This window comes from Aotus nancymaae, unplaced genomic scaffold (assembly GCF_030222135.1).
Source record: "Aotus nancymaae isolate 86718 unplaced genomic scaffold, 86718_ANA_hifiasm-v0.15.2.pri h1tg000193l, whole genome shotgun sequence".
Classification (NCBI taxonomy): Eukaryota; Metazoa; Chordata; class Mammalia; order Primates; family Aotidae; genus Aotus; species Aotus nancymaae.
This window is the reverse complement of record NW_026988608.1, coordinates 1190055-1205000: the sequence shown is the minus strand read 5'-3', so window position 1 is coordinate 1205000 and position 14946 is coordinate 1190055. Positions and strand designations below refer to the sequence as shown.

Sequence of the window (14946 nt, the reverse complement as noted above, 5' to 3'; positions counted from 1 at the left end):
AGATGGTGGTGGTGGTGGTGGTGATGATGGTGATGGTGATATGGAGATGGTGGTGATGGTGATGGTGATATGGAGATGGTGGTGGTGGTGGAGATGGTGGTGGTGTTGATGATGGTGATGGTGATATGGAGATGGTGGTGGTGGTGGTGATGGTGATATGGAGATGGTGGTGGTGGTGATGATGGTGATGGTGATATGGAGATGGTGGTGGTGGTGGTGATGGTGATGGTGATATGGAGATGGTGGTGGTGGTGATGGTGATGGTGATGGTGATATGGAGATGGTGGTGGTGGTGATGATGGTGATGGTGATATGGAGATGGTGGTGGTGGTGGTGATGCTGATATGGAGATGGTGGTGGTGGTGGTGGTGATGATGGTGATGGTGATATGGAGATGGTGGTGGTGGTGATGATGGTGATGGTGATATGGAGATGGTGGTGGTGGTGATGATGGTGATGGTGATATGGAGATGGTGGTGGTGGTGATGATGGTGATGGTGATATGGAGATGGTGGTGGTGGTGATGGCGATGGTGATATGGAGATGGTGGTGGTGATGATGGCGATGGTGATATGGAGATGGTGGTGGTGGTGATGATGGCGATGGTGATATGGAGATGGTGGTGGTGGTGATGGTGATGGTGATATGGAGATTGTGGTGGTGGTGATGGTGATGGTGATATGTAGATGGTGGTGGTGGTGATGATGGTGATGGTGATATGGAGATGGTGGTGGTGGTGATAGTGATGGTGATATGGAGATGGTGGTGGTGGTGATGATGGTGATGGTGATATGGAGATGGTGGTGGTGGTGCTGATGGTGATGATGATATGGAGATGGTGGTGGTGGTGATGGTGATGGTGATATGGAGATGGTGGTGGTGGTGATGATGGTGATGGTAATATGGAGATGGTGGTGGTGGTGGTGATGCTGATATGGAGATGGTGGTGGTGGTGATGATGGTGATGGTGATATGGAGATGGCGGTGGTGGTGCTGATGGTGATGGTGATATGGAGATGGTGGTGGTGGTGATGGTGATGGTGATGGTGATGGTGATATGGAGATGGTGGTGGTGGTGATGATGGTGATGGTGATATGGAGATGGTGGTGGTGGTGGTGGTGATGATGGTGATGGTGATATGGAGATGGTGGTGATGGTGATGGTGATATGGAGATGGTGGTGGTGGTGGAGATGGTGGTGGTGTTGATGATGGTGATGGTGATATGGAGATGGTGGTGGTGGTGGTGATGGTGATATGGAGATGGTGGTGGTGGTGATGATGGTGGTGGTGATGATGGTGATGATGATATGGAGATGGTGGTGGTGGTGGTGGTGATGGTGATGGTGATATGGAGATGGTGGTGGTGGTGATGGTGATATGGAGATGGTGGTGGTGGTGATGGTGATGGTGATGGTGATATGGAGATGGTGGTGGTGGTGATGATGGTGATGGTGATATGGAGATGGTGGTGGTGGTGGTGATGCTGATATGGAGATGGTGGTGGTGGTGGTGGTGATGATGGTGATGGTGATATGGAGATGGTGGTGGTGGTGATGATGGTGATGGTGATATGGAGATGGTGGTGGTGGTGATGATGGTGATGGTGATATGGAGATGGTGGTGGTGGTGATGATGGTGATGGTGATATGGAGATGGTGGTGGTGGTGATGGCGATGGTGATATGGAGATGGTGGTGGTGATGATGGCGATGGTGATATGGAGATGGTGGTGGTGGTGATGATGGCGATGGTGATATGGAGATGGTGGTGGTGGTGATGGTGATGGTGATATGGAGATTGTGGTGGTGGTGATGGTGATGGTGATATGTAGATGGTGGTGGTGGTGATGATGGTGATGGTGATATGGAGATGGTGGTGGTGGTGATAGTGATGGTGATATGGAGATGGTGGTGGTGGTGATGATGGTGATGGTGATATGGAGATGGTGGTGGTGGTGCTGATGGTGATGATGATATGGAGATGGTGGTGGTGGTGATGGTGACGGTGATATGGAGATGGTGGTGGTGGTGATGATGGTGATGGTAATATGGAGATGGTGGTGGTGGTGGTGATGCTGATATGGAGATGGTGGTGGTGGTGATGATGGTGATGGTGATATGGAGATGGTGGTGGTGGTGCTGATGGTGATGGTGATATGGAGATGGTGGTGGTGGTGATGGTGATGGTGATGGTGATATGGAGATGGTGGTGGTGGTGATGATGGTGATGGTGATATGGAGATGGTGGTGGTGGTGGTGGTGATGATGGTGATGGTGATATGGAGATGGTGGTGATGGTGATGGTGATATGGAGATGGTGGTGGTGGTGGAGATGGTGGTGGTGTTGATGATGGTGATGGTGATATGGAGATGGTGGTGGTGGTGGTGATGGTGATATGGAGATGGTGGTGGTGGTGATGATGGTGGTGGTGATGATGGTGATGATGATATGGAGATGGTGGTGGTGGTGGTGGTGATGGTGATGGTGATATGGAGATGGTGGTGGTGGTGATGGTGATATGGAGATGGTGGTGGTGGTGATGGTGATGGTGATATGGAGATGGTGGTGGTGCTGCTGATGGTGATGATGATATGGAGATGGTGGTGGTGGTGATGGTGATGGTGATATGGAGATGGTGGTGGTGGTGATGATGGTGATGGTGATATGGAGATGGTGGTGGTGGTGATGGTGATGGTGATATGGAGATGGTGGTGGTGATGATGGTGATGGTGATATGGAGATGGTGGTGGTGGTGATGGTGATGGTGATATGGAGATGGTGGTGGTGGTGCTGATGGTGACAGTGATATGGAGATGGTGGTGGTGGTGCTGATGGTGATGGTGATATGGAGATGTGGTGTTGGTGATGTTGGTGATGGTGATATGGAGATGGTGGTGGTGATGATGATGGTGATGGTGATATGGAGATGGTGGTGGTGGTGCTGATGGTGACGGTGATATGGAGATGGTGGTCTTGGTGCTGATGGTGATGGTGATATGGAGATGTGCTGGTGGTGATGATGGTGATGGTGATATGGAGATGGTGGTGGTGGTGATGATGGTGATGGTGATATGGAGATGGTGGTGATGGTCTTGATGGTGATGGTGATGGTGATATGGAGATGGTGTTGATGGTCCTGATGGTGATGGTGATGGTGATATGGAGATGATGGTGGTGGTGGTGATGGTGATGGTGATATGGAGATGGTGGTGGTGGTGCTGATGGTGATGATGATATGGAGATGGTGGTGGTGGTGCTGATGGTGATGGTGATATGGAGATTGTGGTGTTGATGATCGTGATGGTGATATGGAGATGGTGGTGGTGGTGATGGTGATGGTGATATGGAGATGGTGTTGGTGGTGATGATGGTGATGGTAATATGGAGATGGTGGTGATGGTCCTGATGGTGATGGTGATGGTGATATTGAGATGGTGGTGATGGTCCTGATGGTGATGGTGATGGTGATATGGAGATGGTGGTGATGGTTCTGATGGTGATGGTGATGGTGATATGGAGATGGTGGTGGTGGTGATGATGGTGATGGTGATATGGAGATGGTGTTGGTGGTGATGGTGATGGTGATATGGAGATGGTGGTGGTGTTGATGATGGTGATGGTGATATGGAGATGGTGGTGGTGGTGATGGTGATGGTGATATGGAGATGGTGGTAGTGGTGCTGATGGTGGTGGTGGTGCTGATGGTGATGGTGATATGGAGATGTGGTGGTGGTGATTATGGTGATGGTGATATGGAGATGGTGGTGGTGGTGATGATGGTGATGGTGATATGGAGATGGTGGTGATGGTGGTGATGGTGATGGTGATATGGAGATGGTGGTGATGGTCCTGATGGTGATGGTGATGGTGATATGGAGATGGTGGTGATGGTCCTGATGGTGATGGTGACGGTGATATGGAGATGGTGGTGGTGGTGATGATGGTGATGGTGATATGGAGATGGTGGTGGTGGTGATGGTGATGGTGATATGGAGATCATGGTGGTGGTGATGATGGTGATGGTAATATGGAGATGGTGGTGATGGTCCTGATGGTGATGGTGATGGTGATATTGAGATGGTGGTGATGGTCCTGATGGTGATGGTGATGGTGATATGGAGATGGTGGTGATGGTCCTGATGGTGATGGTGATGGTGATATGGAGATGGTGGTGGTGGTGATGATGGTGATGGTGATATGGAGATGGTGTTGGTGGTGATGGTGATGGTGATATGGAGATGGTGGTGGTGGTGATGATGGTGATGGTGATATGGAGATGGTGGTGGTGGTGATGGTGATGGTGATATGGAGATGGTGGTGGTGGTGCTGATGGTGGTGGTGGTGCTGATGGTGATGGTGATATGGAGATGTGGTGGTGGTGATGGTGGTGATGGTGATATGGAGATGGTGGTGGTGGTGATGATGGTGATGGTGATATGGAGATGGTGGTGGTGGTGATGATGGTGATGGCGATACGGAGATGGTGGTGGTGGTGATGATGGTGATGGTGATATGGAGATGGTGGTGGTGGTGATGGTGATGGTGATATGGAGATGGTGGTGGTGGTGATGATGGTGATGGTGATATGGTGATGGTGGTGGTGGTGATGGTGATGGTGATATGGAGATGGTGGTTGTGGTGCTGATGGTGATGATGATATGGAGATGTGGTGGTGGTGTTGATGGTGATGGTGATATGGAGATGTGGTGGTGGTGATGATGGTGATGGTGATATGGAGATGGTGGTGGTGGTGATGATGGTGATGGTGATATGGAGATGGTGGTGATGGTCCTGATGGTGATGGTGATGGTGATATGGAGATGGTGGTGATGGTCCTGATGGTGATGGTGATGGTTATATGGAGATGGCGGTGGTGGTGATGATGGTGATGGTGATGGTGGTGATAGCGGTGGAGGAGGTGGGATGGTGATCATGATGACAGTACTGGTGATGGTGGAGTTTGTGATGATGGTGGTGGTAGTGATTGTGATGGTGGTGATAATGGTGATGGTGCTGATAGTGGTGGTGGTGATGGGGGAGGTGGGATGGTGATGGTCATGATGGTGATGGTGGAGGTTGTGATGGCGATGGTGGTGACGGTGGTGACAGTGACAAAAGTGTTGATGATGGTGATGGCAGCTGACTCACAGAGGCCTTACTGGGGCTTGTGCTGTACTAAGTATCTCATGTTTATTGACTTATTTACTCTCCAGTACAAGCCTACATGATAGGCACCCTTATTATTCCTGCTTTACAGAGGAGGACACTGACGCACAGGGGAGGTGGCAGTCTCCCCAAGGCCCTGGCAGGACTCCAGTGGTCTGGCCTCAGAGTCATGTGCCTGCCCAGCTCTCTGCAGCCCCTCCAGTGGAGTCCTGCCAGGTTCTGTCCCAGCCAGTCCTTTGAGATACTGCCTCGGGGAATGTGGCCCTAGATCCTCCTGATAACCCTCGGGGCAGGGACCGAGCTCCAGACCAGCCCCTGCAGGCGGCCAGACAGGACAAAGTCAGCCTTGCAGACCCACAGCCTGCCCTCCAAGGGCTTCCAGGCTGGAGCAGAACACAAACGCTGCTCAAAGGATCCGTGGCCTGCCGGAAGGTCAAGGGTTCCTGGGCTCAGCATTTGCAAAGATTGCCTTGAGCCCCTGCCTCAGAGGACATGACAATGGACAAGGAGTGTGTGTCCCTGCCAGACACCTTGGAGGAGGCTGGTGTGCTCCTGTGCCCCACTCTGTCCAGGCTTCTAGAATGAGAGAGGATCGCCTGCTGGAATCAGAGCAGGCCTCATTATTAAAGGTGTGCTGTCTCCTGCCTTCCACAGCTGCTGTGGGCATGAGGCTTGCCATGAGGCGGCCTGGGTCCCAGCCTCAAGGCCCATCCCCACCTCTGGCTCTGGGCAACAGCTCTGGAGAAATCTGTGCTCTCTGACATGGCTGTGGCCCTCGAGGCCTCCACCTTGACCACCTTTGATCCAGCTCAGAAGCACCTCTGTGCTGCGTGAGACCCAAACACAGCCAGGCCCCGGTGAGCTCCAGTAAGATCAAGCAAGCCCAGGTGTGTTGGGGGTTGGGGGGACACCAGCTGGCTGGCCAGGCAATTCTGGAGCAGGCTGGGCACAGGCCAGGCTGTGGCTGCACCTCAGTCATGGGGAGGCCCCTGTAAGCCTCATCTCGTGGAAGAGACCCACAGAGGCTGAGCACCTGCTCAGCACTCCTTCCCAAGTCTCAGTGACTACGTAGTGCAGGACAGTGCTGGGCGGGTCCAGATCCGGCAGTCAGGGGGCCCGCTGAGCTCGGAGCTGGGCGAGTGACCTGAAAGACGAGGGGCGGGCATGGAGCTGGTGATGGCAGTGAGCCAGGCTGCTGGGGACCGCAAATCTGAGCTCCTCCAAGGACCGCAGGGGAGGCAGACCCTGAGGGGAGGTGGCCTACAGGGTTCCCGCCTCCCCTCTGCTGTGTCAGGGGAGGTGGCCTGCAGGGTTTCTGCCTGTCCCCTGCTGTCTCAGGGGACATGGAGGCCGAGCCGCCTGTCCCTCCCCCAACTGTACCCCTTCTGGCCACCCATCCTGCCTACTCCTGGTCACCCACCCCCAGCCCCAGTGGAAGCTTAGGGCAGTCTCCCGTCCCCTTAGCCTGCCCCATCCGACTGGCTGGGCCGCCTGAGCTGGGCGTGTCCCGGACTTTGCTGCAGCTGTGCCTGCAGCCGGGGAGGAAGGCTTTAGGGCCTTTTGTTTGGACCAGGTCTCTTGAAGACGAAATGTGACCTTGGAGGTGCCTCTCTTTCCCCTCTTGGGCTTTTTGCCCCAGCCAGGGACGCACTCCTGAAGCTCCTCTCCAGCCCAGCCAGGCAGCTCGATGTCCTCTTACTGTGGGCAGCGCCGGCCCCATGACCCAGGGTCCTTTCCAGGACTGGGCAGAACTCACTGACTGGCACAAGCAGGTGGCCCCTGGGGAGATGCTCAGAGCGGCAAGCCTGGGGCAGCCCCCCAACCCCGAATACAGGGTCAGACAGGAGGGGACGCCTGGGCCAGTGAGGCCCCCAAGGACATCTGCATTTTAATTAGGGACTCTGGAAACTCCCATGGCCTTCTTAAACGAGAAGGTTGGAGCGGGCAGGAAGCCTGTGGGGAGCAAGTCAGCGGGGCAGGGCTGCTGAGGTGGGCCTTGAACAGCCACCATTTCAGTTGCAAAAATGGTCTCCCTGTCTGCAGATGGTCTTTTTTTATACCTTACCTAGTGGAGAGCACGTTTTAAAAACGGCTTCCAAGTTCACTTAAAAATACACAGCACATAGCACTGGCCAGAGGGGCAGGGGCAGAGGGAAGGTGGGCAGGGCAGAGGGGCAGGAGGTGCCAGGGACCAGCCATGCCCCTCACTGCCCTCTTCCCCTCTCGTGCCAGACCTGCCAGCTGTGGGGTGCATCCATCCGGCCCTCTGTGCCCCAGACCCTCTTCCCTGCTCCTGCCCTCCACCACCCAGCCTTGGTCCCACCCAAAGCCCAGCAAGTCCACAAGTGGCTCCCTCTGCCCGCCCCCCCCCCGCCGCCGAATTGTACCTCCTGCTGGCGTAGGGAGTCACCAGGAGCCCCATGCACACACAGACACCCTGCAGGGACTCCTGACTACCCCCACCCCTACCTCGGTAGCCCTTGCTTTTGCCCACCTGGTGGCCTCCAGGTGGGGCCCTGGTGGATGCTGGTGCTCCCCCGACAGCTCCCTGGGCACTCTTTCTGGACCCCCTTACCCACATACAGCCCCCTGTGCATAAGCCTCACCCCATGCTGGCCCCACCAGCCTGAAAGCTGATTTGCCCCGCCCTGGCCGTCCCCAGTGCCCAGGAAGGGCAGTGCCCAGCAGGCCTCTCCAGCAGGCAGGGAGAAGAGCCAAGCAGGTGGGCAGCCTTGGGAGGCCGCTGAGCCCAACACAGGTCAGGGTGGCAAGGGGGTCCCTGCTGCCTGTCATGTCTCCTCCAAAGTCAGCCCCACCCTGGAAGAGGCAGACTCAGAGGCCTGTGGGCAGGACAGCGGGCAGGCTGCTCTACAGGCCTGGAGGCCAGTGGGGAGGGGCTGGCTGACCCTGGACAGCGGGGTGCCTTGAAGTGTCTGATGATGCAGCAAGGGCTTGGTGTTGGCAGGAGCCACAGTCCACACAGAGGAGGACAGCTGGGCTCCCAGGCCTCCTCTGGGACTGTCCCTGGCCAGACCCCTGGCTCATTAGTCCTCGGCCCCCACCCCTGTACTACCCGGGACGGTCAGGTGCCCCAGGCCCCGCGGGCTCCCTCACTCCTCCAGGCTCCTCTCCGCGGCTCCTCCGGCGAGGTCGAGCGGCGCCAGGGCCCGAGTGTTCCCGGCGGTAGCCGGGGTGGTGGTCCTCCCTTCCCACGCTGGGAGGAGCCGTGGGCGGCGCTGGGTCGCCCTGACAACTCCGCGGTTCCCGCCCCGCCTCCAGGCCCCTTCAGGTGCGGCCAGCCCGGCTCAGAAGCCCGGCCCGGGGCCAAGGTCACCGCCACAGGCCAGGCCCTGTGTTCTGAGCCGGGTGCAGAAGCGCTGATGCTGGGGGAGGAAGTCAGGGGCCTTGACGACTGCGGGGTCCCGGCCGAGGCTCCGGCGCAGTCACCCCCACTCCCCGCCCGCGGGGAGCCCCTGCCGCTGGGGAAGGAGGCTGCTTCCTTTGTAAACTGGCGGAGGTGCGCCTGGCCCCTCGGCTCTGCCACACGAAGGGGCGCTCTCGACAGAGACCTCAGGACAGTCACCCTCCCGGGCCCCGGTGCCGGCCACCCCCGGGCGCGCAGGCTGGCCTTGAGCCGGGCGCGCCCGCCTGTCGCCCCGAGAGGCGCCGAGCCCAGTGGGAGGACCCGCTGTCCCGACCCCACGCGGCGAGGGCGACACTAGGCCGCTGCCCCGGGCGCCCCGCGTCTCCTCGCCCGGCCCCACCGGCTTCCTGCGCGCGCCGCCCGGGACTTCCTCTCCGCAGAGCCCGGGGCCACCAGAGCCCTGCGCGGGGCGCTGCCAGGACACGCGGGCGGCCGACCCCAGGCGGGGGCACCCGGGCCACAGGGGAGGGAGGGAAGGAGTGCGCCGGGCAGGGCCGCGGGGAGGGGCCCGGGGCTGGAGCGGGAGGGGGAGGGGCCCGGGCGGCCCCGGGCCGGGGAGCGGGGGATGGGGTCCCGGGGCTGCCGCCAGGACGGGGGTCCCTCGCGCCCCCAGGCTCGCGGCTCTCGGGTCCTCCCATGCCAGGGGACGCCCCCGGTCGGCGTGTCCGCGAGCCCGGGCGCAGCCCCCTCCCCAGCGCGGGGTCCGCAGCGCGCGTCCGGCCCAGCTCTGCGTGCGGTCGCAGCAATCCCGGGACGCGGCGGCGGGCGGGGTCCCCGGGAGCCAAGCCCGCGGCCGCGCGCCCCCGGCCCGGCTCGGCGGTGGCGGCCGCCCCAGCGGAGCTTTGTGACGTCAGGCGGCCGCGGGGCGGCGTCACGCGCGGGGCTGACCCGGCGGCGGCGGCGGCGGCGGCGGCGGCGGCGGCGGGGCGGGGGCGGCCTGGGACGCGGCGGGAGCATGGAGCCGCGCGCCGGCTGCCGGCTGCCCGTGCGGGTGGAGCAGGTCGTCAACGGCGCGCTGGTGGTCACCGTGAGCTGCGGCGAGCGCAGCTTCGCCGGGATCCTGCTGGACTGCACGAAAAAGTGAGCGGGGGCGCGGGCCGGGACGCCCCGGGTCCCCCCAGACACCCCGTCGCCTCCCGAGACTTGGGACCCGGCTGCGGGGAGGGGCGGTGCGGCCCCGGCGCCCGCTTTCGGTTTCTGCCGAGCCCGGTTTCGGGGCGCTTGAGCGCGGCCGCCGCTTGGGGGGGAAAGTGGCTCTCAAAGTCGTCGCGACTTTCCGGGGCGGGAGAACGCGCGGCCGGTGGGGGGCGCGGGGCGCGGGGCGGGGGTCCCGGAACTCCACGCGTCTGCTGTAATTAACGCACTTTTCTTTGTTCAGACACACTGTTGAATTCCGCTGTTGCAGAATTGTCGTTAAAGGGGGGAGGGTCAGGCGCGCCGTGGCCCGGCCCCGGCAATTACTCACAGGTGGGGGTGCCCTGTCCAAGGCCGCGGGCCCGGGCTGCCAGGAGCGACTCCGCGGCCGAGGTCTGGGCTGGGGAGAGCAGTTGCGCCCAGCTGTGCGATTGAAGAACAGTTTCAGGCCACGGAGCCCTGAGTCACGGGGGAGCGAAGACGCGCAAGTTGTGGGAGCCGCGTGTGCATCCCCCGGGAGCCCCGCTTCCTGGGTGGGGGCGCTGGGCAGGGCGGGCAGCCCCTCCAGAGAGGCACCTGTGCGGGGCTTCAGGGACCCAGGCAGTGCACATGAGCCTCCTGGACGCGGAGTCACGTGACAGGGAGCTGTCGCCGCCAGATAAATGATTAGGCATTAATCAGGCTGTGGCCTTGCTGCACTCCTGCACGGCTTTCTTTTGAAACTGGGAGCCGGAAAAGGCTCCTCTTTTAAAGGCCCAACTTTTTCCCTCAGTGGAGCCCAGATTTTCACCCGGTGACATGAATTAGCAGGGAGGACCATGTTCCTGCCACAATTATTTCGAAGACGTTATCTCTTCATTAGATGTGCCAGGAGCCATTTGTGCCCAAGTCACGTGATTTAACATATGGCTCCCATGTGGCTGTGCCCGCTCCGTGTGGGCTACCGCCGGGAGTGCTGGGGCAGGATGGAGCGACACTTAGGGGCTGCTGATCGCCACCTGGGAGCTGCCATCCCCCTCCACCGCCGGCCTCAGCTTCCTCCAGCAGTCAGGCTTGGGCTTGGTCCTGGTCCTGAGGGCCGCACCCCTGCCAAACCTGCAGCACCGTGTCTGGCCTTTCCTCCCTGGAGAGGGCCACCAGCAGCAGAGGCTCGCCCATTTCCCGGCTCGCTGACTCAGGACAGCGGAGGCCGAGTATCTGCAGTGGCCGCAGGCGCTCCTCCCCGAGGCCCAGGGCTAACCTGGTTTGCAAATCTACACTACCGCCTCCCCTTTGTGGAAAAAACCAGGTCCGATGGGACCCCCGGCGTGGGAACTGGCAGCTGTAGGATGCATGGGTGTCAACCCTGCCCGCCACATTCAGCTGTAACCAGAGCCGCCCACGGAGCTGGGAGCCCGGCCTCTGCCGATGCAGCCACTCAGCAGCCACCCTTGGTGCCCTGGGCTGGCCCCGTTGTCCTTGTGGGGAATCTGAAGGTAGAGGCAGGCTCCTGACCTCCGGCCTCGAGGCTTGTCCTGGAAGGACCCCTGCCCCTCGGCCCTCCCCGTCCTTTCCCCGTGCCTGGATCTCTCCGGCTGGTTCTCAGCTCCCTGACCCCAGCCCTGAGGCTTGTCCTGGAGGGACTGCTGCCCCACGCCCCTCCCCGTCATCTCCCCCGTGCCTGATTCTCTCTGCCGGTTCTCCGTCCTTGTATTCTGAGTCCAGAGCTCCTGTTTCCAGTCCTGCCTTCCCAGATGCCAGTTCCTCTTCAGGGCATGGTGCCCACCCTTATCTCCCGAGTGTGACAGTGGAGGCCCAGTCCTCAAGTGTGGGTGCTGACTCAGAGAAGAGCTGCAGGGAGCCCTGTGACAGGTGTCCGCCCACCTCAGGGAACCTGTGGATCCCAGAGCAGCGGGCATTTTGCGGATTCTGTTCAGCGCAGGCGGCGGGCAGCCAGGCACCTGTTCGGAGCAGTCCTTCGGGAACGGCGCCCCGCTCACACAGGCGCCCGGATTCGGGTTGAGATGGGCCCGGCAGCCGGCGTCTGTTGTCGGCCTGTTTGGGAGATGCCATTCTCTCCCTTGTTCACAAAGCAGAGGGGACAGGGCCTGGCAGGCCGGTGGAATTGCCTGGCCCCGTGCCGGAAGGCCATGTGATCTGAAGCAAAATTCTCGAGTGTCAGGCTGTGTGTGCATCTGGGTGAGTTCACTGTGCACCTACTGTGTGCCGGGGAGTGGGCTGAGCCCGGAGCAGGCAGCCTCCGGTGATCTTTCTTGCATCTGGGCCAATGTGGGGATTCCTTCCACAGTTTTGATGACCCAGGCCTTGCCCTGACCTGTGTTTTCTGGGTGATTTGGGGGTACGCTTCTGGTTGAGGACCCTGGGTGGGAGGCCCCGGCTGAGGGGTGGCCTGAGGACAGGCGAAGCGCCGAGTGTGGGCTAGTCCTCTGCGCAAGGAACCCCGGACACGGCCTGTCCCGGCAGACGGGCACGCTGAGTTTCGTCCTGGCTGCACCTGTCCTGGTGGAGGCTGCACTGCCAGGGACTGAGGGGGAGCGCCTGGGCCGGGACCACTGTGCGGGTGCTGCGGTGGTGATGGGATGTGCCCCTGCCCTTGGGGACTGAGAGGGACCTTGGCCTAGTGCATCCCCGCCCAGGGCACCAAGGGGCCTGGCCAGCATGGCCGATCTTGGCAGCGTCTCAAGGGGGTGGCAACTGAGCGAGTGGGTGAGGAGGGTGTGGGGTGGGGGCCTGGCTTTGTGCTCCTGGGGGAGCCCCCCAGGGCTGAGAGAGGGACCATGTCCATGGCTCATACACCCTTGAGTCCAGGACACAGGAGGCCAGCCATGGCCACCTGGCCCCACCTGCTCTCCCCTGGAGATCCTGGGGTGGGTGGGTGCCCACAGGGTGGGGCAGTCTCCTGTTGTGGGGCTCCGGAAGAGGGGCCCCCAGTGTTTAGGCTGTGGCTTCTCCTGCCAGCCTGAGAGAGCTGGCCCCGGGAGGCCCCACTGCCCCCAGCAGGCCTGACCTGCCCGCCCTGTTTCCCAAGTGCTGGCCTGGTCCTGCTGTGGGTGTCTGCAGGGCTGTGTGGAGACTACACTGCAGCACAGCCGAGGCAGGCCTGGGTGCTGGCCTCGGGGCTGACCTGGGCTGCACGGGGACTGTCTGTTCCTGCTCCAGAGCCACGTTTTCCTTACCTCTTTAGGCCACAACAGGGTGGCCTTTCCTCACAGAGAGTGAGGAAGGAAGGTCCAGGGGGAATGTGGGCCCAGGAGGGAGGACAGGAGGCTGCCACGTGGGCCCAGGCCGTCTCTCGGCCCTGGTCTGTGGAATGGAGGAGCCGGTGGAGGCGCTGCCAGCGAGTGCAGGGGGCTCAGGCAGGCGGCCAGGGCAGCGCTCCTCCCGGCACGGCCACAGGCATACCTCACGCCTGGGCCTTTCTGGGGGTGTGGCTGAGCCTGACACCCAGGCGAGGCCCCAGGGTGGCCATGGCTGAGTAATGACGCAGCCACTTGTGTCTGGCTAAGGACCTCAGGCCTGGTCTCCAGGGCCTCCGTGTCCTTGCTGGGACGCCGCCGTGCCATTAGGAGTGGCACCAAGGTAATTTTTGCTTTGGGGTCTGGTCCCTTCTGCAATTATAGACTCCTGGGCTTCTCACCCCTGCCTCAGTTTCCCCAGCCCTTTCTCAAAGCAAAGGTTATTTATTCTGTCCCTGAGCTCCCAAGGATGCCGTGCGAGGCCTGCTTCTCAGGGCCCGTGTCATGTTCTTCTCCTCCCCACAGGTAGGGCACGCCCCCATGGTTGTGCCCAATTGGTGGTCCTAAAAGGGCAGCCTGGACCCAGCAGGCTCATCTGGCTCCAGGCCACCCCGTCTTCCCACCCGCCAAGGCTCGGTGTTACCTGTGGGGCACTGCCAGGCTGGTGGGGCCCTGTCCCTGGAGGTGGGTGTGTGGGGAGCCTCGCTGCACCTGAGCACGTCCAGAGGCACCACCCTTCAGGTCCCAGGGTCCAGGATAAGCCACTTTCTTCCTGTGCCAGCGCCATCCCCAGGCCCAGAGGCAGCAGACCCCAGCTGGCACCCACCACTCAGCCTGGGGGCACGCTCCCTGGTCTTGCACAGCCTCACTGGCCCGCCTGTGAAATGGGAAGGCTGTGATCTGTCTCTCATGGGGTTGCTCAAGGAGGGCGGGAGCCCAGGTCCCAGCAGCCTGGGGACCCTGCTGTTAGCTTTGCAAGCTCCCCAGGGCTGGGTTTCCCCACCCATGCCAGCCTGGGGAGTGAGCTGTTCCCACCCTGTTTACCCACCAGTACGCTGGGGTGTGGCCTGGGCAGGGCGGCAGCTCCAGGAAGGAAGTGCAGCTGCCTGAGGGTCGCCGGCCGCCTCTGCGGGGCTGGATCGTCGGGTCCCCGGGCACTGATGCAGGTGCGACTCAGGGTCCCAAAGGGGATGGCAACGCTCAGACTGTCCCCCGCCCCTTTGATCTGCCTAGGAAGGGACTAGCCCCTGGCCTGTGCCTGGAGATCCTGGGGCAAGGGGTGGGGCAGGCTCCGTTTCTGCGGCCCTGGAGGAGGGTCCCCTCTGGTATCCAGGCTATGGTTCTTCCTGCCAACCAGCTTCCCCTGACCCCTGGGAGAGGAGGCCCAGGGAGGCCCCCTGCCCCAACAGACCTGGCAGCAGCCATTTTCTGCACGCTGTCCTTGGGTTCCTGGTGGCCTTCAGCCCAGTCCACGACCCCGTGTGGTCAGGGTGCCATGTTCCCCAGCCCTAGTGGGGTTGCCCCCTCCCTCTGGCAGTTGTGGTCACTGTCCTCTGGTAGGGACGCTTCTGCTCCCTGGCGGGGGGGGCCTTCTCCTCGCCAACATCCCGCATTTGAGGCCCTTTCATGAGGCACAGTGGGTCCTGGTTCCCCCAACAGCAAGGGGCCGCAAGCACGGGCCCAGAAGCTCAGGGCGCCCGCACCGGCAGGCGTGTGTCCCAGCGTGATGTGCGCTGGCGTGAGTGAGCACGCACGGTGGTTCTCAAAACGCTCATCCTGTGTTAAATGCCCGCAAGGTGCTCATGGGAGGTGATGAGCCAGCTGCTGCTTTGGGTTGCAGGGGCCAGTCCTGGCTATAAGGCCAGGGGACTTGGAGACACCAGCCTAGAACCCCGAGCGGGGGTGGGGGCCGGCTCTGGGCAAAGGCTGTTCTCGCGCGGCTGAGCTCCGTCCGGCAAGCCTTTTGCGTAAGTGAACGTCGTTGG

The 14946-nt window shown here is 60.8% G+C and overlaps 1 protein-coding gene across 6 annotated transcripts in view; it reads left to right on the top strand.

Annotated features, from left to right (window-relative positions):
* Nucleotides 1–14946, top strand: part of PWWP2B (PWWP domain containing 2B) — a 58777-nt gene that overhangs the window by 11069 nt on the left and 32762 nt on the right. For 3 of the 6 annotated variants that reach the window (XR_002477674.2, XR_002477675.2, XM_021666132.2), the window contains exon 1: nt 9547–9671. The exons of 1 other annotated variant lie outside the window; for it this stretch is intronic. Coding sequence is in view for 2 of the 5 variants with exons in the window: in XM_021666132.2 (XP_021521807.1) it covers nt 9547–9671 (125 nt within the window). In the remaining 3 variants the exon portion in view is untranslated. Of the gene's footprint in view, nt 1–9519; nt 9672–10333; nt 11201–14946 lie in introns of those variants that run through there. 2 more of the 6 variants (XM_021666131.2, XM_012477502.3) reach the window with 2 other exon arrangements.